This window comes from Heloderma suspectum, chromosome 4 (assembly GCF_057233095.1).
Source record: "Heloderma suspectum isolate Gila_16-S chromosome 4, 16-S_ref, whole genome shotgun sequence".
NCBI classification, from domain to species: domain Eukaryota; kingdom Metazoa; phylum Chordata; class Lepidosauria; order Squamata; family Helodermatidae; genus Heloderma; species Heloderma suspectum.
Window position 1 is genome coordinate 78,450,281 of NC_139461.1, and position 23,673 is coordinate 78,473,953.

Below are 23,673 nucleotides of genomic sequence, written 5' to 3' on the forward strand. Positions count from 1 at the left end.
TACATAACAGGACTTCCCGTCCTCTCCTCCCCCCTGGAGCCTCCTGTGAACATCTCAAGTCTGCTCAAGAGGGTCCCCCCAACACTCCACAAGGAAATGCATCCTGTCAGTGCTTCCCTTCCACTGGCCAAATGACACTATTGGATACAACCCAAAGAAGCCTCTTGCCTACAAAATCTCATGCCACAATAGCAACCTACTATCACTTGCTTTAGTATTTCAGTAACCAACAACAACTTTAGTATATGAATAGAGGAACAGGTCACAGTCTAACAGGGTGGCAATTATCACCACAGCATGACCAGTCACTTAACGTATGTGTGAATTTTCAGATGATGATCCGTGGTAAGATTAAAAGTAATCAGTATAGCTAACATGAAGACAAAAGTTAGAAAATGTGTACGTTACCCACTACCAATGAACCACCTTTTTCAGATTAAGTAGTTGGATACTGTATCACTGAGTACAAAACTGACCAAGATTCAAATACTTCCAATGCAAATAACATAAAGTGACTATAACCCAAATATCAGCATATTTAATTCTCAGATACTCCCACATCAGCAGCTATCAGCAGTAAACGCTCCAAGGCCACAGGACTTTGGCTTTCCTTTCCCCTTTCCCTTCCAGTGAGAGAAACGGAAACATCTATTTGTGTATGTGGGGCTACTTCAGAAGACAGCAGCCTATTGATGTAGTTTAAAAGAAGTGCATTCTCTGAAGGCACAGGGTTGTATCCAATGTTAGTCTAACTTGAGTCCCATTCATTTCAATGGGTTAACGCTAAGTAGGACCAATACTGGATACAGCACATGGCAGCTACAGGCCAGATGTCAACACTTAGAACAGCCTTCCCCTACCAGGTGCCCTCCAGATGTGTTGGACTACAACTCCCAGCATACCCTAACTATCCATGCTGGCTGGGGAGGATGGGAGTTGCCCTCCAGATGCATTGGGTTACATCAGGTTGGGGAAGCCTGCCTTAGAAGTGAATCCCCATTGAATTCAGTACAGCTTGCCTTGCCAGATCAGACCAATGTCCATCTAGTCCAGGGATGACCAACTTGTATGCCAAAGATCTGGAGGGCTACAACTCCCATAATCCCTCACTATTAGCTATGCTGGGTAGGGCTGATGGGATTTGTGGCCCTCCAGATGGTTTGGCCTACCAGTTGCCCACCCTGTCTAGCCCACTACCCTGCTTCCAAAAGCCAGCCAGATGCCTTTTAAAGCTCACAAGCAGATTGAGGCAATGACCATCTTGTTTATTCCAGCATCTAGTAGTCAGAGGATATGCTGCCTTATACACTGAGGTTCAATTGAGTGGCTAACATGGCTAACAGCTGTTGACAGACCTTCCCACTACTAGGCTGGGCTTGCTTATTCTTTTTTTTTTTAATCTAAAATACTATTGCTCATTGCATCTTACTGCTAAGTTAGATAGAAATAAGGAGTGCAGCTGGTCACTAAGTATGTATACTTAGCAGTGCCGACTCCAGGTTTTTGAGGGCCCTTGGGCAAGACACTCTCAATGGGCCCCCTCCTTCAGTGAATCTATCTTCTCACAGCCACTGTCACCAGCTGCTAGTGCTCCTGACCCTCTTTCTCATCACTGCTATCGCTTGCTTGACAAGTAGAGAATCTGTGAGCAAGTAGGCAGTGGGATCTACTGCTCCTCCTTCTTACCACCACTGTTGTCTGGGTCAGAGCAAAAGGTAGATGAAAATGCAGGTTGCAATGGTGAGGAGGAGGAGCAAGTCCAGGGGGCTCTTGTTAGTGGGCCCCTGCTGGAGTGTGGGACTTCAGCAGGTGCCCAACCTGCCTATCCTTGCTGCCAGCCCTGATGCTTAGGATTGCAAGTTTAAGTACATACGTAAAAAATAACAGTCCTGTTCACGGCAAGACCTAGATGATCAAATTGTGGAGTAGGAACCCTGGTGGTGAGGAGTGGGGTAGGCACTGGGGCTGTAGGAGGCACAGAACACTCCAGCTAAAACAAAACAGTGGGTTGGGTCCAGGTTTAGTTATACTTGGAGTAGATGCACTGAAATCAATGGGAATTAAGTTGATCATGACTAACTTTCAATTATTATTATTATTTGGGTTATAAGATCCAGGCAGTATGCCAGTCCAGAGGACTGTTTACATATATCTTCTTTTTTTCTCTCTCTTTTTCTTACTTCTTTTTTTACATTGGACATGATATACTGTATAATAAAATTCCTGTTTGTGTGTGTATAGATATGTATACATTCATACACAGATTTAGAAATGACACTATCTAAAATATAGATAGCATAAAGTTGTTATTATTATTACTTATCCTTTTTAATTTCCTTCCTTATTATTATTATTACTATCATTATTATGAGACTTTGATTAACAATATTTTGGCTGATTAAATTGTTAAGCTTTAGTATTATATGTTAACTGAAGGGCAATATATGGTTATTGGAAATTAATTGTAGGCTTGCTCCCTTGCTATAACACTGAAGATATGATATTGAAATGTAAGGTTGATTATCTATGCTGTACTGAACTGTAATACTGGCAATGTTATAGGTATAACTTTTAAGTAGAATGATACTTGAAGTTTGTGTGTAATGTAGTTTAAATTTAAACCTTTTAAGTAATTTTTATATTTTTTTCTTTTTCTTTCTTGCTTTCTTCCTTTTCCTTCTTCTGTTCTTTTTTTTCTTTTTCGTTATTGCTGTGTCCTCCTAAGAATACTGTATTGTTGGAAACTGTAGATAATGACTAGGTTGTTGGTACTGTTTATTTCATTTATAAAGATAAAAAATAGAATAAAAGGTATTTAAAAAAAAGTTCCACTGATTTCAATACATGTACTCTAAGACCTAGTTCATACAATCACCGTGGGTTAAACAGGCCTGTGAATTAAACGTGGTGGTTTGTTTAAGCCTCAGCACATGCCAGGCAGCATCAGCCTAATCACCCACCCAGGTGCAGCTTCTCATGTTGTCCGAACGTGGGCGGCTGGAGCAGGAATCAACCCTCACATAACCGAAGAGCCTATGCAAACTGGCTCTCAGTATGACCAAGCCTGGACCCAGCCCAGTCTTCAGTCTTGACCATCTCTTTTCCAACAGCAGGATTCATGCAAGTGTGCAGAAATGCCGGACCATGGGAAGAGAGAAGGCAGCGTAAACACCCCTCAGAGAAAGGTTTGAACACAATACAGTGTACAGCATAATCAAAACTCCTGGGAACAATGCCAGTACTCTAACTCCACTCCTCAGACTAGTGCAGGAGTTGCATAAGGATTCCTACACTGATCTTTTTATCCCTTTCCTTGATTTGGCATTTGGATCCTGTGGGAGGGAAAAGGATATGTGCTTATGTGCTTCAAGATGACTTTTTGCTAATACTACTACAGTTCCATCTGGATGACTAACACGATAAGAGAAAAAACAAAGGCCTGGTTCACTCATCATGAACCAGACCCTCCTCCCCCTTCACTTCATTTTCTCCAAGGATAGTTTGCCATGATGTCCAAATCTGCAAACTATGGCTAGTGTCTTGCTCACAGGCCTAAATTATGAATTATAGTGCACATTCTTTTGCATAAATTGAGATGCTGCATTTACAGGCATCTGTAAAAAACAAGTTTAAAGCCACTCACTTTCATAAATAGTGGCAATAATATAAATACAAATATATATTCTGCATCACATATACTGTATTGTCCTAAAGAAATGAAATACAGATGACTATAGGAATATTTTGTGCTCACTTACCAAAAAACTGACAAAGCTGGCTCCAAAACTCATTAATGGACTATGGTTTCTGTAAAAAGAGGGGGGGGGGGCAAAGTTACTATATGTATGCAACATTCCTTACTACTACTTAGAAAAGAAGTCAAATAATTTGATAAAACATCTTTGAATAATGCCAATGAATTACACCCAATATTTTTAAGTATTTTGGGAGAAAAGACAGCAGCATTGTTCCTTAATTTTCAGTACACTGTGACAGATCAAAACATGGATCACAATAAAGACCTTTCTATGAAATAACTATTCCAGATACAAAATTATGTTTCACTTTTAAACAGTATGCTTAGTTTTAAAAAGTATATCTGCTGCATTTGCAAAATTCCCAGCATCAAATTCAACTCATTTAAAAATAAAGAACACATCATGCGTTTAGCGTGGACTAACTGAAATTAATTACTACATGAATTTAGTGCAAATAGGGTAATGCTCTAGGTAGCAATCCAACTAAGCAAAACCAGTAACTCTATGAAGGTGTTCACCTGTAACACATGTAGGGCTAAACTGGGGATGGAATGTGGGCGAGCATGCAAGGCTACTGCCAAAAATCTTGACATGTCCACCTAAGTTAAAGATCTTCATGCATGAATTTCTGAAAAGGGACTTGAATTTGCTTACAAAGCTCCCGTGATCACACTCCCTGCTCCTTTTCAGATCTTTGTGCTGAACATGTAAAGGTATTAACTCAGAGGGGCATATAGGGACATTTGGGACTGGGGCTTGCGTGCTCACCCATGTCTCACCCCACACTTAGCCCTACCCATGTTGCAGGCATATGCCTGCATAGAAACACATGAGAAAATCAGGTCTGCAGCCAGAATCAGGTTTCTTTGACATTCCCACCTTAGTCACACTGCTGAAGCAAAATATATTTCAGATTGAAAACTGACTTGCTTCTTCAACAGCGCAAGCGGCCGGAGTCACTCTGGAGTTCTAGCTTTGGTAGACTACAGCCCTAATTTTTAATTACACAAGTATACAACAGTATTACATTAAAGAAAGTTAATATTAGAAATAAAAGTGAAAGACTTCTATAATTCTTTATCTTCTTATCCATGTGCTTAAGAAGACTTATAATAAAGGTGCCTCTCTATTGCATAAGTTTACCCATGAACTAGAAACAAAGGCCATAGACAATCTATTCACAGAACAGCTAGGAGATCAGGGTCTCAATTACCACAAACTAAAAGAAATTCTATGGTGTTGAACAGTCACCATGGTGACCTTTATAGAGTATCATAGTTCCCATATCCAGATATTTATTATATGCACTTAACAGTTAGCATTGGGCTGTTTAGCACCCAGTGTTGTTTACACAGTTACTTTCAGTAGCTTCTTAGTAAATGTAGTTAGAACCAGGCTGTGTCATTGATTTCAATGGATTACGCATCCATAACTACATGCGGGACTGTGGCTATGAAGCTTTTTCAGGCTATTTCTTATGTATAGTTAGCATTTATCTGCTTTGCACAAGTTTATTTCCAAGGAGAAGTTGTCCAGCTATTGGACATACTGTAAAAAAAGCTCCACAGTATCCAACTAAATCCTTAATACAAAAAATTCTGTTAATCACACAGTGCTACAAAACCAGCCACCTCTCTCTAGCAAGATCGATGTGTGCAGGGAATGTGACTTTCTCACTGGATAGGATCCTCCTGCATATGCACAAATGTGTGGCATTAAATTAGTCCACTTCCATCTTGATCTGTGCTCGACTGATTTCACATGTGCATCTCCTATGAAATGGGCAGCCCAATTACCTTTATGAGTGCTGATCAGGGACTATCTGATAGAGAGGGACTAAATCACGGTTCCCCAAGCAGATATTGTCCAAGACAATTGCACAACTCATCTGCTGTTAATGATACTCCAGCACCTGCCATCTAGCACAAGTGGGTGCTTGCCACTGGTATAGCCTGCCCTGATTGAGATACTTTCGTAACGTAGTGTGCGGTAAGGTAAGATCACAAAGAACCAAAACATACACCGTCAGAGGTGACTTTAGGACAAGGAACACACTGAGTAACAACATCAGAACAAACGGAAGTTGATTTTCATTTGTTTTAGAAGTGCCTTGTAATTAAGTATTGCAGGAGGTTTAATGGCACAAGGAGGAGATGCGAACATTGCCAAAAATATACTTTAGAAAATCATCTGATAATATAGAGCTCTGTAAAATACCACAATATTTCCATAGCATAGGGCTAACAGCTCCTAAACTCCCTCCGTGTGCACCTAAAGAAACAGAACCAGGCCAAAGCTGTTCTACTGATACCCACCAGGATTTCTAAGTGATGGAAATCACCAGATGCTTATGAGTCTCAAACACCATCAATTCTCAAGGAGAATCAAGATCGTGGGCTACATCCAGTGTTGTACAAGTGAACTTCCACTTGCATAAAAGGAGTTTCCCTTCCCCTCTCCCCCTACGCAGGTCCCCTGCACACTCCCCAAATGTGCTTCATAGGGTCTCCCAATTCAATCCACCAGTGGTGTCCATTCTGCTGTCAGAAGGATACTGTTGAAAACTATCCAGTCTTGTCTGTACTTCTTAGATATTCAGTGCAGTAACTTGTATGTGCCTAGGCCCTGTTTTATGTTTTTGGCTACCTCCTTTTCTTTTTATCCCATACTTTCCACATACCCTTTTGCACTCAGGCCTCTGCCTCTTGCAGCTACAAGATATGGTGATGGCCACCAACTTAGATGTCTTAAAAGGGGACTAGACAAATTCAAATTCATGAAAGATAAGGCTTATCAATGGCTGCTACCCATGACTGCTATATGTCTCCTCCAGGGTCAGAGGCAAGCATGACTGTGAATACCAGTTGCTGGGGAACATCAGCAGGAGAGGGCTATTGCCCTCATGTCCTGCTTGTGTGCTTCCCAGAGGCATCTGGTTGGCCACTGAGGGAAACAGGATGCTGGCCTAGAGATTCCAGAGACAGGGAACCTCTGGTCTGCCATGGTCTCTGATCCAACCTGCAAGGCTTCCTAAACAGGCACAGACCCTTCCTAACATCACACCCATTTGCCATTGTTTAGCACTTTAATCCCCATTTATCAGTGCTAGAGAAAGCTAGGGCTAGCAAGAGAAAGCTTGCTCTTATATCTGATCAGTGATTGGAGATGTGATTGGAGATGAGAATGGGACTTAGATGACATCACCATCAGGTAGGGGGAGGACCAGCTCCTGATGTCATCTGGCCCCTGGTGGATTTCCTAGGAGTCAATCTGGCCCCAGGGTTGGAATAGTTCCCCACCCAAGATAGGCCTTTGGTCCGATACAACAAGGCTCTTCTTACATTCCTTTTGTGCCTCTACCTAATCACTCTTTCTAATAGGACATTTTATGTTTCCATGCCTGTCCATAGGGCAGCAAAACAGGGCCGTTCACAGACAAAATAGGGGTTTCTGCATACTTGATAGACACCCCACCTCATACTGAGAAAGATAATTATTTAAAAAAAGAAGTAAAACTTCATACATATGAGGTATGCATTTCCCCCCCACCCAAACTCTCCACAGGAAGAGAAAGATTTTGAAAAAGGGGACTTACCAGTTGGGACTGGGACTAGAGGAGCACTTTCCTAGTCACCTAGGAAGTTAGCATGCAGAAGCAACATTCTATAGCACTAGACTGCTGAGTTCCAAACCTGGATGAGTAGCTTCCTGAACCTCAGCAATCTTATGCTACTGCACTCTTGGGGGGCAGAAATTACCAAATCATTTCTTCCCACCTTCCCATGATTCCTCACAAGCCTGTAACATGTCTATCCCATCTCTGCCAGCTACCCTGCTCCTCCATCTTCTTTCCAGCTCAATGTTTCCAGCCCACCCAGCACTGCTTTGTTCTCTCTCAGTAACCCTATGCGGTAAGTATTATTTTTTCTTATTTTATTGATCAGAACACTGACCTGCAAAGCTACCATTTGAAACCAGATGAAGTCCAAGACCAGGTTTACCCTAGACCACACTAGAATCAATAAGTGAACACATAATTTTATACCTGCTTAAGGCAAAAAAGGAGAAACCTGTGACTCACTCTCATCACTTAAGCCAGTTTGCCTTAACTTTTACAGGCATTGAAGAACTGTGGCTCAAAACTAGATGGTCCCTGTAATCTTAACTCTCTAGTTTCATGTCATCATGTATGTGTCAGAAGATAATACATTTAAATATTACATGACAAACCGATATCAGAATAACCAAGATATGAACAAAGAAAGAAATAGTAGTGCTACATACGTTACATTAAACAGCCAATTAAATATTTTCTGCTCAGGCTTGAACAAAATATTTAATTGCCAAAAAATTGCCAAAAGGAAACATCTATTCCACAAGGGATCACTTGAATTTTAATTAGCCTCAAGAACAATTTTTTTCAGGAACTTAATTAGGACACACAACAATCAGCAAGAATAAAAGCAGCTTGAGAGGTCATCTTCATTGCTTCAAATGTATACACAAGTCTATGAAAATTCATATACCTAAACTGGATATATTTAGGTACAGAATGTATCTAAATCATATCTTCCAGACAAGCTCGAAAGACCTGTCCTAATCCCTTGAATTCTGAGTGCCTTTAAAGGATGCATTTTAAATAGTTACACTATGCCTGGACAAGAAGGGTTGGAGAGAAGAAAAATGGACAAGGTGAACATTTTGAACTGCTGTACTTCAGCCATTTCTCAACAGAACTGTCTGATCATGACATTCAAACACCTAGATGCTCCATGTGAAATTTCAGACTGTTTGGACAAATGATCTGGATTTTAGCAGCATTTTGAATGTAAAGAGCTTATAATGGCTGAAAGTCATTTGACCCCCTCCATCTTAACTCCTGCACGTCTATAATTCAAACATTATCAGAATGATAGGGAATTCAGCAGTATGGAAGACGCAATCATGCCACTGTGAAGACTCATAAATCAGCCATTATATATTTATTTATTGCATTTCTATCCCACCTTTTTTCCTCCAAGGAACTATAATATGATTGATTATAGTCAACGTCTACTGTTGCTCCCCTCAACTGTCTGCATTTCATTCAAACACACAACAATTCCTCAATTGGTTCCTGTTCTATACTCTATACAGTCTTCTGTTCTTGTATAATTTCATCACCCCAAGCACTTAGTATTCTGTATCTTTCCCCACATTTCCCCAAAATTGTGGGCCGGTGGTCTCTTTTTAAAGATGCGTTCTGTCAGTTGATTTTTCCCATTGCTACCAGAAGGGTTTCTGAGAAAGCAGCTGATATTAATGCCTTTATCATTTCTAGCCTTTTTGATGGTTTACACTCAATACTATTTTCCTGATAAGGCATGCCTTTGAACTAAAGATTCTCATAATGGGATTTAGTGGCTAGAAAAAGAGCAATTCCATATTCCCTAATCCTCTCCTGCAAGAAGAAGAAAAAGAGGAAAGGGGAGGAGAGAAGGAAACACAGTAATATATAGGAAACATTAGAATATTAAAGCACTGGTGGTACTCTTGCTATATATTTTACTTTACCAAAAATGTAAAGATATTTGAAGGTAGGATGATTTCTTATAGAAACAACTTATATAGAACTGTGGTAGTATTAGCAACATACATGGGATCTGCAACAAGATGTTACAGTATGGAGTGCTCCTGTTCAGTGTTCCATCCATCCAGCAATAGCCTTTTGCAGGATACTGCATTCCACTCCATTCCCCTTCCCCATTCTCTCAGACCCTCAGCACATTTGGTCCCCACTGAGTAGTTCAGGAGTAGTTCTGCCCCTTTAGGGTTTTTCCCGAAAATTTTTTGACATTTCTGCAAGACATGGGGTTCACTTGGAGCATTCTGATACCTTCCTCTCATTTGTGAGTGGCCCTATTTGGCTACAATCCTGTGATCACTCACCAGCTGAGTTCACTATTAAAGGGAACAATATTCTTCTAGGTTGTTCTGTTTTTAAGACAGTTCAAGTGATGCTCAAAATTTTATACACTAAGAATATTCAATGACATCCAATCTTTTGTAATCCTTTTTCACATAAAGATTTAATGACAAGATGAAGGCATTGTAATAAAGTTTTCCTGATTGCCACAGAAATGGGAACAAGTGAAAGCTTCTGCAGTTTTGTAATTGGAAAGCCAGTTCTGCAAAAAATCTGCATCCTTCTGATAAAGTGGACTGCAGTCCATGCAAGCTTAAGGTAAAGGTAAAGGTGTCCCCAACCAGTCGTGTCCGACTCTAGGGTGTGGTGCTCATCCCCGTTTCTAAGCCGAAGAGCCAGCGCTGTCCGAAGACGCTTCCGTGGTCATGTGGCCGGCATGACTGAACACCGAGGTGTACGGAACGCTGTTACCTTTCCCGCCGAGGCGGTACCTATTTATCTACTTGCAATTTCTTGCTTTCGAACTGCTAGGTTGGCAGGAGCTGGGACTGAAGACGGGAGCTCACTCCGTCACGCAGCACTCGGGTCTCGAACTGCTGACCTGCCGACCTTCCAGTCTGCAGTTCAGCGTCTTAACCACTAAGCCACCGCACCATAATAAATGTGTTACCCTTTAACTTGCAACAAGTCTTTGCTGTTTTTTGTTACAATGGATTAAAACTGCTGATTCTTCTGATTTAAATTTGGGAAATATGGATTCAATTTTTACTTCTACCTAGTGTTGCCAAGCAGCCATTTTACTGATTTGACCAAAAGTTGAGAAGTTATAGACTATAGAGTAGCAGTTATCTTTATCAACATATTCTAAACAGAAAGTTCTCTAAAGGTAGACAAGATCCTCTGCCAGTCCTGCCCATAAGGTACATACTGACCACAGATTATCCTTATTTGGGGAAGGAGGCTTCCCCTTCCTTTCCTTCTCTTCCTTGGATGCATATTTACCAGCCTTTGGATGGGGGGGGGGGGGCTCATATTAGCCTAAGATCTTCAACAGGCAGTAACAGAGGAAACGTAACAGGGTGCTTCCAAATGAGGCTTTTATTGAGCAGTCATCGTGCCACAAGCACACAGAATTTTAGAAGGGATTCAGATGACAACTTCTTCCATTTATAACCCTCATATCTGTAACCCTTGCTTACCAGAAAAACAAACCAGTAAAGAGGGAAGGGGGAATCACTATACAATGCCTTTTAGTTGGCAGCACCAGGAGGAGTCTGGAAGCACTCACAGAGGATTGTGCAAGAGCTTGCAAGCCAAGGTCCAGATATGGTCTGATGACAGCCATCATGATACCACTGCTTCTTATGGACACATGGATTCCAATCATTTACATAGCCCCTTAACTCATATGAGCTCCCCCATTAATTCCAATAAAAGAAGCAGACTCATGTAACCAAGTACACATGAGGAAAGAAATGTGTTCTCCATTGAAATTAACATGGTAGTCCACACAAACACAGAAAATCCACATGCCTGCTAATCAAACACCAACCAAACATGAATACAGGGACGGTAAGACACAGAACCAGAAATGTTAGCCTAGCTTTATTTCTTTTCCTTTCCATTAGTTCAAAGAGTTGTGAAGCCGCTGTAGCTCCTCTCTAAGTGTAGATTTATTAAGAGTTTTAAAAAACATCTATATGGCGTATCAAGTTCCATCTGCAGGTTATAAATGTGCTATGACTGGGTGTTCAGAACAGTTACAGTTCAAAGAGCTAAATGATTTCATTTCTAGTCCAAGTAGTTCTAGCCCAGACCAATCTATCTCATGGTTCTAGTCTAAAATAAAAGCATAATTTCATTGGCTGGTGGACATAAGAATCACTCTTAATCAACGCTACTGCTACTACAATGATATAAACTGCACCATTGTCTACATTTACTCGGGTGTTTATTATTCACTGAAATCATTAACTATTACATTCTGTTCTCACCAACTTGGAACAAAATCCAGAATAACCCTTTCACTGTTTTGAGAACAAAAATTTTAATTAGGCATTATTTGTTGGAGACAAGCAATCAAAATGAATGTACTAACCTCTTGGCAGAAACAAATAGCTCAGAGGGCTAGCAAAGAAGGTGTACAATGTGAAAGCTCATTGCCTACTAGTTTTGAAAATTCCTACATGCCTGAATAAACAACACAGTAAGGGCACAAACCAGCTTCAGTAAAGCACTTTCTATGGTGCATGAAATCTGGGGAAGAGAATTATCTGCTGAAAAGATAGGACACTAGCACTCTATCAGTGACAAGGCTGTTGTGTGAATGCAGAACTATACGGACTTTAAAGCAGCCTTTCCCGACCTGGTGCCCGCCAGAAGTGTTGGAATACAATTCCCAGGATCCCCCAGGCAGCTAAACTGGGAATTAAAGCCCTCCAGATGTATTGGGACACCAGGTTGAGAAAGGTTACTGTAGAGAATTTTGCAGGTTAGAAGAGTAGCAGGTAGGTAGTAGAAGAAAGTCCTTCTTCACACAGTGCATAATTAAACTATGGAACTTGTTACCACAGGATGTAGTGATGGCCACCAATTTGGATGGCTTTAAAAGGGGGTTGGACAAATACCTGGAGGAAAAGGCTATCAGTGGCTGCTATTCTTGAAGTCTACGTGCTACCTCCAGTACCTGCAGCAGAGAGCCTATGTACACCAGTTCTGGGGAACACGGGTGGGAGGGTGCTGTTGCACTCATACCCTGCTTGTGGGTTCCTGGTTGACAGATGGTTGGCCATTGTGTGAACAGAACGGTGGACTAGATGGACCCTTAGTCTGTTCCAACATGACTCTTCTTATTTTCTTATGTAGTGGATTGGTTAATAAGTCTATGGTGAAAAAGGCATAATTGCTTTGGCTCTGACAAAACTTCCAACCCAGGATACTAGGCCTACATGATCATTTTATGCTCACATTCCAATCCATTCTTCAAAAAGCAGTTTTGAGACTTGAGAAATAGGGAGGACTCCCAAAGGAAGGCTCATATTAGCGGTATAGAGTTATACCTAATTGTCAGTGCAATTCTTCCATAGCATTGAGCGACTTGCGCGCACTCATTATTTGCTTCAATTTACAATTTTAAAAACTATCCCACACAATTGCCAAACTGGTCATAGAACTCTGGGACAGGACAAAACATGTGTACACACGTTACCTTTTGCATTATGGCCATAATAAGTTTACTACTTGCTCTTTTACCAGCATCCAGGGATGCTTTAAAAAACAGATTCTACCTTTTTACCTTTTTACTTTTGGTGGCAGAAAGAAAGTTCAAATCACCCTAGATTTTCACTGGGCTGTTTTACCATTTCTATGAGTCTCTCTTTGAGTTTGCTGAGAAGGAAAAATTGCCTATAAGCCTTACAATAGTTGGAACTAAGCCACTGTTAATTTTGATCTACAAAGGCAGAGATTATAAGATGCCCACCATTCTTGTCCTCCCCCTATATCAGTCTTTTGTCGATTACTGAAAAATTACGTGTATCATGCTGACATTGACAAATCCTCCTCCCGCTCTTGACATCAGGGAAGAGATTATGTTTTCATGATCCAAGTTAGAGATTTCATTGCAGGCCAAGCACCTGAAGTTTCTTTGCCATACTTCCATTGGTCAGATGTTAATATGCAAGGTGCTAGCTTGCTACTCTTGGTGTCCTTGACTTTAAGTATAGTAAGTATAGTATTCCCCTTCATGGATCACTGCCTTGTTGTGGCAAAGGGGCTTCCGTTACTCAGTGAAGCCATAAGCTATTCCGTGCAGGGCCACCCAAGATGGACAGGTCATGGAGGAGAGTTCTGACAAAATGTGGTCCACTGGAGAAGGAAATGGCAACCCACTCCAGGATTCTTGCCAAGAAAACCCCATGAAACGTATCACAAGGTTAAAAGAGATGACGCCGGAAGATGAGCCCCTCAGGTCAGAAGGTGTCCAATATACTACTGGGGAAGAGCAGAGGGAATTTCCAAGTAGCGCCAGAAAGAGTGAAGCGGCTGGGCTAAAGCTGAAAGGACACTCAGCTGTGGATGTGTCTGGTGGTGAAAAGAAAATCCAATGCTGTAAAGAACAATATTGTTTAGGAACCTGGAATGTCAGATCAATGAATCAAGGTAAGCTGCAGGTGGTCAAACATGAGATGGCAAGACTGAACATCGACATCTTGGGAATCAGCGAACTAAAATGGACAGGCATGGGTGAATTTAATTCAGGTGACCATCATATCTACTACTGTGGGCAAGAATCCCTTAGAAGAAATGGAGTAGCACTCATAGTCAACAGAAGGGTGGGAAAAGCAGTACTGGGGTACAATCTTAAAAACGATAGAATGATCTCAGAAGGAATCCAAGGCAAACCATTCAACATCACAGTAATTCAAGTCTATGCCCCAACCACTGAGGCTGAAGAAGCTGAGGTTGATCGGTTCTATGAAGACCTACAACACCTTCTTGTACTAACACCAAAAAAAGATGTCCTCTTCATCATAGGGGATTGGAATGCTAAAGTAGGAAATCAAGAAATCACCAGGATAACAGGCAAGCATGGCCTGGGTGTACAAAATGAAGCAGGACAAAGGCTAATAGAGTTTTGCCAAGAGAACACGCTGATCATAGCAAACACTCTTTTCCAACAGCACAAGAGGCGACTCTACACATGGACATCACCCGATGGTCAATATCGAAATCAGATTGATTATGTCCTTTGCAGCCAAAGATGGAGAAGCTCTATACAGTCAGTAAAAACAAGACCTGGAGCTGACTGTGGCTCAGATCATGAACTGCTTCTTGCAAAATTTCGGCTTAAATTGAAGAACGTAGGGAAAACCACTAAACGATTCAGGTATGACCTAAATCATATCATATTGAATATACAGTGGAGGTGAGGAATAGATTTAAGGGATTAGACCTGATAGACAGAGTGCCTGAGGAACTATGGACGGAGGTCCGTAACATTGTTCAGGAGGCAGCAACTCAATCCATCCCAAAGAAAAAGAAATGCAAGAAAGCAAAGTGGCTGTCTGATGAGGCTTTACAAGTAGCTGAGGAAAGAAGGGAAGTGAGAAGCAAGGGAGAAAGGGGAAGATATATCCAACTGAATGCAGAGTTCCAGAGAATAGCAAGGAGAGACAAGAGGGCCTTCTTAAATGAACAATGCAAAGAAATCGAGGAAAACAACAGAATGGGAAAGACTAGAGATCTCTTCAAGAAAATTGGAGATCTCAAGGGAACGTTTTGTGCAAAGACGGGTATGATAAAGGACAAAGAAGGCAGGGACCTAACAGAAGCAGATGAGATTAAGAAGAGGTGGAAAGAATACACAGAAGAACTATACAGGAAAGGTCTTAATGTCCCTGATAGTTGCGTCACTGAACTTGAGCTGGACATCCTAGAGAGTGAAGTCAAGTGGGCCTTAGGAAGCATTAGTAACAACAAAGCTGGCGGAGATGACAGTATTCCAGCCGAGCTATTTAAGATCCTAAAAGATGATGCTGTTAAAGTGCTGCACTCAATATGCCAACAAATTTGGAACACTCAACAGTGGCCACAAGACTGGAAAAGGTCAGTTTACATTCCAATTCCAAAGAAGGGCAATGCCAAAGAGTGTTCAAACTACCACACAATTGCGCTCATCTCACATGCCAGCAAGGTTATGCTCAAAATCCTACAAGCTAGGCTTCAGCAGCATGTGAACCGAGAACTACCGGAAGTACAAGCTGGGTTTCGAAGAGGCAGAGGAACTAGAGATCAAATCGCCAACATTCGCTGGATCATGGAGAAAGCAAGAGAATTCCAGAAAAACATCTATTTCTGCTTCATTGACTATGCTAAAGCCTTTGATTGTGTGGATCACAACAAACTGTGGCAAATTCTGAAAGAGATGGGAGTACCAGACCACCTTACCTGTCTCCTGAGAAACCTGTACGAGGGTCAAGAAGCAACAGTAAGAACCGGACGTGGAACAACCGATTGGTTCAAAATTGGGAAAGGAGTACGACAAGGCTGCATATTGTCGCCCAGTTTATTTAACTGATATGCAGAGTACATCATGAGAAACGCCGGGTTGGATGAATCACAGGTCGGAATTAAGATTGCCAGGACAACTATCAACAACCTCAGATACGCAGATGATACCACCCTAATGGCAGAAAGTGAAGAGGATCTAAAGAGCCTCTTGTTGAGGGTGAAAGAGGAGAGTGCAAAAGCTGGTTTGAAACTCAACATTAAAAAAACGAAGATCATGGCATCTGGCCCCATCACTTCCTGGCATATAGAAGGGGAAGAAATGGAAGCAGTGACAGATTTTACTTTCTTGGGCTCCAAGATCACTGCAGACGGTGACTGTAGCCATGAAATTAAAAGACGCTTGCTCCTTGGGAGGAAAGCTACGGCAAACCTAGACAGCATAGTAAGACGCAGAGACATCACCTTGCCCACAAAGGTCCGTATAATCAAAGCTATGGTTTTCCCAGTAGCAACGTATGGCTGTGAGAGCTGGACTATAAGGAAGGCTGAGCGCCCAAGAATTGATGCTTTCGAACTGTGGTGCTGGAGAAGACTCTTACGAGTCCCCTGGACTGCAAGGAGGTCAAATCAGTCAGTCCTAAAGGAAATCAACCCTGACTGCTCATTGGAAGGACAGATACTGAAGCTGACGCTCAAATATTTTGGCCACCTAATGCGAAGAGAAAACTCTCTGGAAAAGACCTTGATGCTGGGAAAGACTGAAGGCAAAAGGAGAAGGGGACGGCAGAGGATGAGATAGCTAGATAGCATCAATGATGCAATGAATATGGACTTGAGCATGCTCCGGGAGAGAGCGCAGGACAGGAAGGCCTGGTGTGCTATCGTCCATGGGGTCACGAAGAGTTGGACACGACTGAACAACAACAATGTATAGTATTATTCACAGCACAAAGAACTTCATCAGGAGGGCTTTAAACTGAATCCTACAGGGAAGGGAGACGTAAAGTTAGGGGTAACCATGGACGAAGGCTCATGCACCGCAACAGAGAGAACAGCTCGAATAGAGCCCAATAATAGTCTTCAGAAACATGTAGGAAAAAAGCCAGACTATAAACCACATGGTCTTCGATGTCTATATACTAATGCCCAGAGTATGGGAAACAAACAGTATGAACTCTTAATACAGGAGGGAAATTATGACTTGATAGGTGTAACTCAAACTTGATGGGATGACTCTCATGACTAGAATACAGCAATTGAAGGATATAACTTGTTCAAAAAGAACCGGAGGAACAGAAAGGGAGGTGGAGTTGCACTATATGTGAAAAATACATATCACTGCACAGAAATACAGGAGGATGGGCTTGGTAGCCCCATCGAGAGCATGTGGGTTAAAATAAATGGAGCAAAGAATAAAAGGAACCTGGTGGTCGGAGTCTACTATCGGCCACCCAATCAAGGAGAAGACGAGAACGAAACTTTTGAAAAGCAAATTGCCAATGTTTCAAGGAACCAAGATGTAGTAGTAATGGGGGACTTCAATTTCCCCGATATTTGTTGGGACACAAATTCCGCAAAACATGGCCCCTCCAGGAAATTCCTGACTTGTGTGGCGGATAACTTCCTCCCTATCCTTGACTTGATCCTAACCAGCAGAGATGACTTAGTGGATAAAGTAGCAGTTACAGGAACTCAGGGGGAAAGCGACCATGTTATATTTGAGTTCTTCGTTGTAAAGGAAACAAAAGCCAAGTGTAGCCAAATGCATACCCTGGGTTTTAGGAAAGCCAATTTTAATAAACTCAGAACAATGATAAGTACGGTCCCACGGCGAGCCACTCTAATGAGAAAAGGAGTCCAAGATGGGTGGGAGTTTTTTAAAAAGGAAATTCTAAACACACAATTACAAACAATTCCAACAAGAAAAAAAGGTAGGAGACAACAGAAGAAGCCACAAAAAGCTTAGAGATTACCTGAAAACAAAAAAGCACACATACGTGGAAGGAAAGCCAAGCGACAAAGGAAGAGTACAGGCAGGTAGCACAGAATTGCAGGGATAGCGTCAGGAAGGCTACAGCTGAGAACGAGCTGAGGTTAGCGACGGATGATAAAAGCAACAAAAAGGCTTTCTTCTGATACATGCATAGTAAAACACAGAGGAAAGAAATGATGGTTCAACTATTAAATAAGGATGGCAAAACGATAACAGATGACAAAGAAAAGGCAGAAGTGCTCAGCTCCTACTTTGGCTCAGTCCTCTCCCCAAAGAGGGTCTATGACCCCCCTGGCAAAGGCAAAGTACAGGCTGAAGGGGCAGGATTGCAGCTTGAGTTCGATAGGCATATGGTCAAGGAACACCTAATTACTTTGAATGAGTTCAAATCTCCAGAGCCAGATGAACTACATCCTAGAGTAATAAAGGAACTGGCAGAAGAACTCTCAGAACCACTGTCTATTCTCTTTGAGCAATCATGGAGGATGGGTGAAGTGCCAGACGACAGGAGGAGGGCTAATGTTGTCCCTATCTTCAAAAAGGGCCAAAGGGAAGAACCTGGGAAGTACAGACCACACAGTCTGACATCAATCCCTGAGAAAATTCTGGAGCAGATGATAAAGCAATCCATCTGTAGGCACCTTGAAAACAATGCACTGATTACTCGAAGCCAACATGGATTTGTCGAGAACAAATCCTGCCAGATAAATCTGATCTAATTTTTTGATCAGGTAACCTCCCTTGTGGACCGTGGGAATGCTGTAGACATAATATATCTCGACTTCAGCAAAGCTTTCAACAAAGTGCCCCATGATACCCTGATAAGCAAACTAGCTCAAAGTGGGCTAGATGAAAGAACTGTCAGATGGATCCACAGTTGGCTAAAGAATTCAACTCAAAGAGTGCTTATCAATGGGATCTTCTCAAACTGGGGAGAGGTAACAAGCAGGGTACTGCAGGGCTCAGTCCTGGGCCCAGTGCTCTTCAACATTTTTATTAATGACTTGGAGGAGGAGGTGCAGGGAATGCTGATCAAATCTGCAGATGACACAAAATTGGGCAAGATAGCTAATTCCCTGGAAGACAGAAATCAAATTCAAAGTGATCTTGATAGGCTGGAGCGCTGGGCAGAAAAAAACAGAATGAAATTTAACATGCATAAATGCCAAGTTCTACACCTAGGAAAAAGAAACCAAATGCACAGTTACAAGATGGGCTCAACAACACTACAAGTGAGAAGAATCTTGCAATTGTTGTAGATCACAAGCTGAATATGAACCAACAATGTGATGTGGCTGCAAAAAAGGCAAATGCTATTTTGGGCTGCATTAATAGAAGTATAGCTTCCAAATACCATGAAGTACAAGTCTCCCTCTACTCAGCACTGGTTAGGCCTCATCTTGAGTACTGTGTCCAGTTCCGGGCACCACACTTTAAGAAGGATGCAGACACACTGGAGAGGGTTCAGAGGAGGGCAATGAAGTTGATCAGGAACTCAAAACAAAGCCCTATAAGGAGAGACTGAAAGAACTGGGCATGTTTAGCCTTGAGAACAGTTGAGGGGAGATATGATAGCATTCTTCAAGTACTTGAAAGGTTGTCACAGAGAGGAAGGCCAGCATCTCGTCTGGATCATCCCAGAATGCAGGACACGGAATAATGGGCTCAAGTTACAGGAAGCCAGATTCTGGCTGAACATCAGGAAAACATCCTGACTGTTATAGGAATACGACAATGGAATCAATTACCTAGGGAGGTGGTCGGCTCTCCCACACTGGAGGCATTCAAGATGAAGCTGGACAGCCACTTGTCAGGGATGCTTTGACTTGGATTCCTGCATTGATCAGGGGGTTGGACTCAGTGGTCTTGTAGGCCCGTCCAACCCTCCTTTTCTATGATTCTATGTGGTTGTTAATACAAGACAATTTCAGGAAAAACATAGATAATTTTGAAATCTATATTAGGGCAATACCTTCATTAGGCCAACTCAGTGACTACTATTAAGTCCCATTGATTTCAATGGGTCTACTCTAAGTCTGACTAAGTCTGGATCTAACCCAAAGTCTTCATGCTGTAAGGGCACCTCTTTTCTATGGAAGAATTTACACTACAGTTCTTAACTCTCAGCATGGAGTATATAACTAGTGGGTTAACATGTGAAAGGAAAGTTCTCATTTTATGATCATGTACACCAAAAATGGTAAAATGCACAATCATCAGATTTTATTGCTTAACCAAAGATATCAGTACAACGTAACACAACACAAAACCAACCAGAATAAAAACCAAGATTCTACTACTGATAAAACATATCCCAATAAGAAGAATTTATGGTCATTATGGCACTAACACTAATTCAAATAGTTAATGTTGCTATAATATTAGATAAATTATATATAATATGTATACGTATAGAAATGAAAAAGCTTCTACACTTATGGGATTACATACGACCAGTGTCACATTTAAATCATTTAGGGAGCAATCTTATCAGGATTGACAATCACCTCCGACTCTGGGGATGACCACCTATACAGTGCAGGGTGAGAGATTTCCTCCTCAGTCCCCCCGCCCCACTTTTGCAGCTAGACAGCTGATTTCAGCTGTCTAGCCACAGGACCTCGGAGCACAGGAAGCGGCGGCCAGATGAGACATAGGATTCGTCATACTGGCACTTCCTCGCCTCACCCCCAGGAACACCCCGTCTTCCCCACTCCACGCTGCTCTTACAAGCATGGAGCATGGGGCCGATCTGCACTGCCTACGCAGTGCGGGAGGTAGTGGAGGTCAGTTCTCAGGGAACCGACTTATCCTATGGTCATCTAGCCGCTGACTAGCAGCCATAGGATTGCATCCTTAGTCAGTTAGTAAGCAACTTACCTCTGATAATTGCCTATAAACATTTTTTATGAATTCAATGGACTGCTCCTGAACGACCTTATATCTAACCCTAAGAAGTCCCTCCTAGGTTCGTCACCTAAGATTCCTCATCCACAGAGCAGCCAATGTTCATGTTTCATAGAAGCAGAGGGCTCAAATTTGGCTTCTTCCATTATGCCTATGGAGGAAATACGGAACTATAAACAAATTGTAGTTTCATGCTCTCTGGTTAAGATAATTTAGGGCACAATCCTATGCATGTTTAGACAGAAAAGAAGTTCCACAACTCCTTGCTAGATGGGGAATTCTGGGAGTTTTAGGACTTTTTCCTGTCTAAACATGCTTAGGATTGCACCCTTAATGGTTCCTCACTTTTAAAAAAATGTTTGTCTTCCAGACGCTGTTTCCCTCCTCTATTGAACTTCCCAAGAATCACTGCTCTTTTCCTACTACTCCCATGAAAGATTATAAGCCTCTCATCTCAGGCCATCAGTGCCTGAAAGAATGTAGCTGCAGCAGTAACTACAGCCACCTATGAGTGAATCACGTTGTTTTGGTTGTCCTATTCAAACTCTTTCTGAGATGCAGCAACCTGATTTATGCAGAGTATTCCAAGTGTAGTCGCACCACAAATTTCTATAAAGGTGTTAATATTGGCAGTTTTATTTTTGATACTCGCCCTAATGATTTCTAACAGAGAATTTTCCTTTCTCATGACTGCTGCACACTGCATTGCAACATGAGAAAGATTTATTCAAGTAATAGTGCTTTCCCAGCCTCTAAGATGCTTGCAATTATTATTATACTATTGGATTGAGCATATGCTTCTATATACAGATTCTTCATTACTCATCTTCCTCCTTTGCTTTCCACTCAGCATTTTGATATACACTTTATATCCAGAGTATTTGTCAGAAACCTCCAGGTTAAAAAAGCACTAATAAAAAGAGAGTAGGGACTCAAAGTATGTTTTCAGAAGAACTTGAATTCCATCTTCAGTACAACCACACAACTAGCAAGTGCTGAAAGTGGTTAACACCTTTTTACAACTAGGAAGTGCTGTTGCACTTATGTCCTGCTCATGGGTTCCTGGTGGACAGCTGATTGGCCACTGATGAACAGAATGCTGGACTAGATGGACCTTTGGTCTGATCCAGCATGGTCCTTCTTATGTTCTTAACTAACCAAGAATCGGCAGTAATTGAAACCTGCCCCCCAAGATTTTTTATTTCCCTTTCCAATTACTAGATTCCGGATTAGCTTTAACATGATCATTAATTCAAACAAGATGCTACTCACGACATACATACATTTATAAGTGGACCGTTGCCAAGAAAGCCCAACACAGTCACATTTGACTTCAAAAGAGGAAGCTTCTCCAAGATAAGGGGAGTGGTAAAAAGGAAGTTGAAGGGGAAGCCAAGTGTGTCATATCGTTCTACAAAGCTTGTAGGTTATTCAAAACCACAAAAATAGAAGCTGAGCTAGAACATATATTGAAGATCAGGAGCAGTACCATCAAGTCCAAGAGGATGCCAGTGTGATTAACGAACAGCGTCAAGGAAGTTATTAGAGGCAAGAAGGCTTCATTCAGAAAATGCAAGTCTTCCCCAAATAAGGAAATCAAAAAGGAGCAAGAATTTCAGCAAAAGTGCAACCAGACAAGGAACGCAGAGAGAGAGAAAGAATTTGAACATATTGCTAAAAACAATAAAACCAACAATAAAATAATATTTAAGTACATTCAAAGTAGGAATCCTGCTAGAGAAGCATGCTAAGAGGAGGATAAGGAGATAGAGTTATTTGCATCTATGTTAACTGTAGAAGTTATAGGGCAGATATCCATGCCTGGACATTTTAAAAAGGAAATCTGAAGAACTGAGGCATTACAGACAAATAAAAAATTAACAAGGTCCAAGAATGAACAAAAATCACCAGGTCCAGATGGTATCCACCCAAAAGGTCTGGGTGCAAACAACAATGATTTGCTTTTACAAGTCATACTCTCCCAGCTTTCTCCCTTGCACACACACATTCTTTGCAATCCAGTTATGGCATAAAAACTGATTTGGTAAATATGGTATACTAGATATGCCTTGAGATTGATTCGGCGGGGGGGGGGGTAATTTCTATTCTGCCTGATTGTCAAGACAGCTCATAACAATAAAATGATTACATTTATAAACAATGTAACACAGAATAAAAGCCATAATAAGATATTAAGTCAGCAGCAATAATGAGATTAGCTATGAAATCAGATCCCAGTCAACTCTAGCAAGAATAAAAAGGTCTTTGACTTCTACTTAAAAGCAGCGAGGGTTGGTGCTTGATGAAGTGAGCTGTGAATTTCAGAGTCCAGGCAAGCAGGAACCTGATGTTCCATGATCAAAGAGAGGTTGGATATAAATGTAATGCACATAAAAAATAAAGTCTGAATGGGACGGAGGTCTGACAACTGAATTTTTTGCTCGTCTATGTGCTACAAAGAGGAACTCAGAAACAGGAAGGACAAACAGTGCTCTTATGAACATTTACTCCAAAGGAAATCTCATTTACATCAGCAGAATGCGCTTTCAAGCATATAAGGATATATTTCTTCACATTTTAGGACATGTACAAAAACTTACTCTGATTAGCAAAAAATATCTGTGTAATCCTATATTGGAAAAGAGTCATCGGGGGGGGGGGGGAGATGGGTAAGGGGAAAGCCAACTAAGCAGATAATCTGCTCTACCAACTGAAAGCGAAGGAAGGAGCGTAATAGAAGACAACAGCACCCTTCCAGCAAATGCTTGCAGAATGCAAGGGAACAGTCTCATTAACAAGATACATAGCCTTTGTGTTTAAGCCTGTCTCTCTCTTCATCAGTATCCAAGAAGAATAAAAGAAACTACACTGATACAATCTTAGTCATGCTGGTGGAGGGGGAGGAAGGAAAGAGGAGAAAATGAATTCACCAATAAGAGGGTTAGATGAAAGATTGGAGAGTGAATAGGGAGGGGAGGTGGGAAATGGGATCAGAGCAGTAGAGATGACATGGCAATTTATGCAGGTGGCAAATGGCTGATCACAGGCCTCTTTACCCAGGTGCAACATGGGAGCACTAAACAGGGTTGCAGGAATAG

General features: G+C 41.6%; 1 protein-coding gene across 1 annotated transcript in view; it reads right to left on the bottom strand.

The window, feature by feature from the left end:
* Nucleotides 1–23,673, bottom strand: part of TTC39C (tetratricopeptide repeat domain 39C) — a 63,955-nt gene that overhangs the window by 35,517 nt on the left and 4,765 nt on the right. The window contains exon 2 of the mRNA XM_084849692.1: nucleotides 3,759–3,807. Coding sequence (XP_084705818.1) covers nucleotides 3,759–3,807 — 49 coding nt within the window. The remainder of the gene's footprint in view (nucleotides 1–3,758; nucleotides 3,808–23,673) is intronic.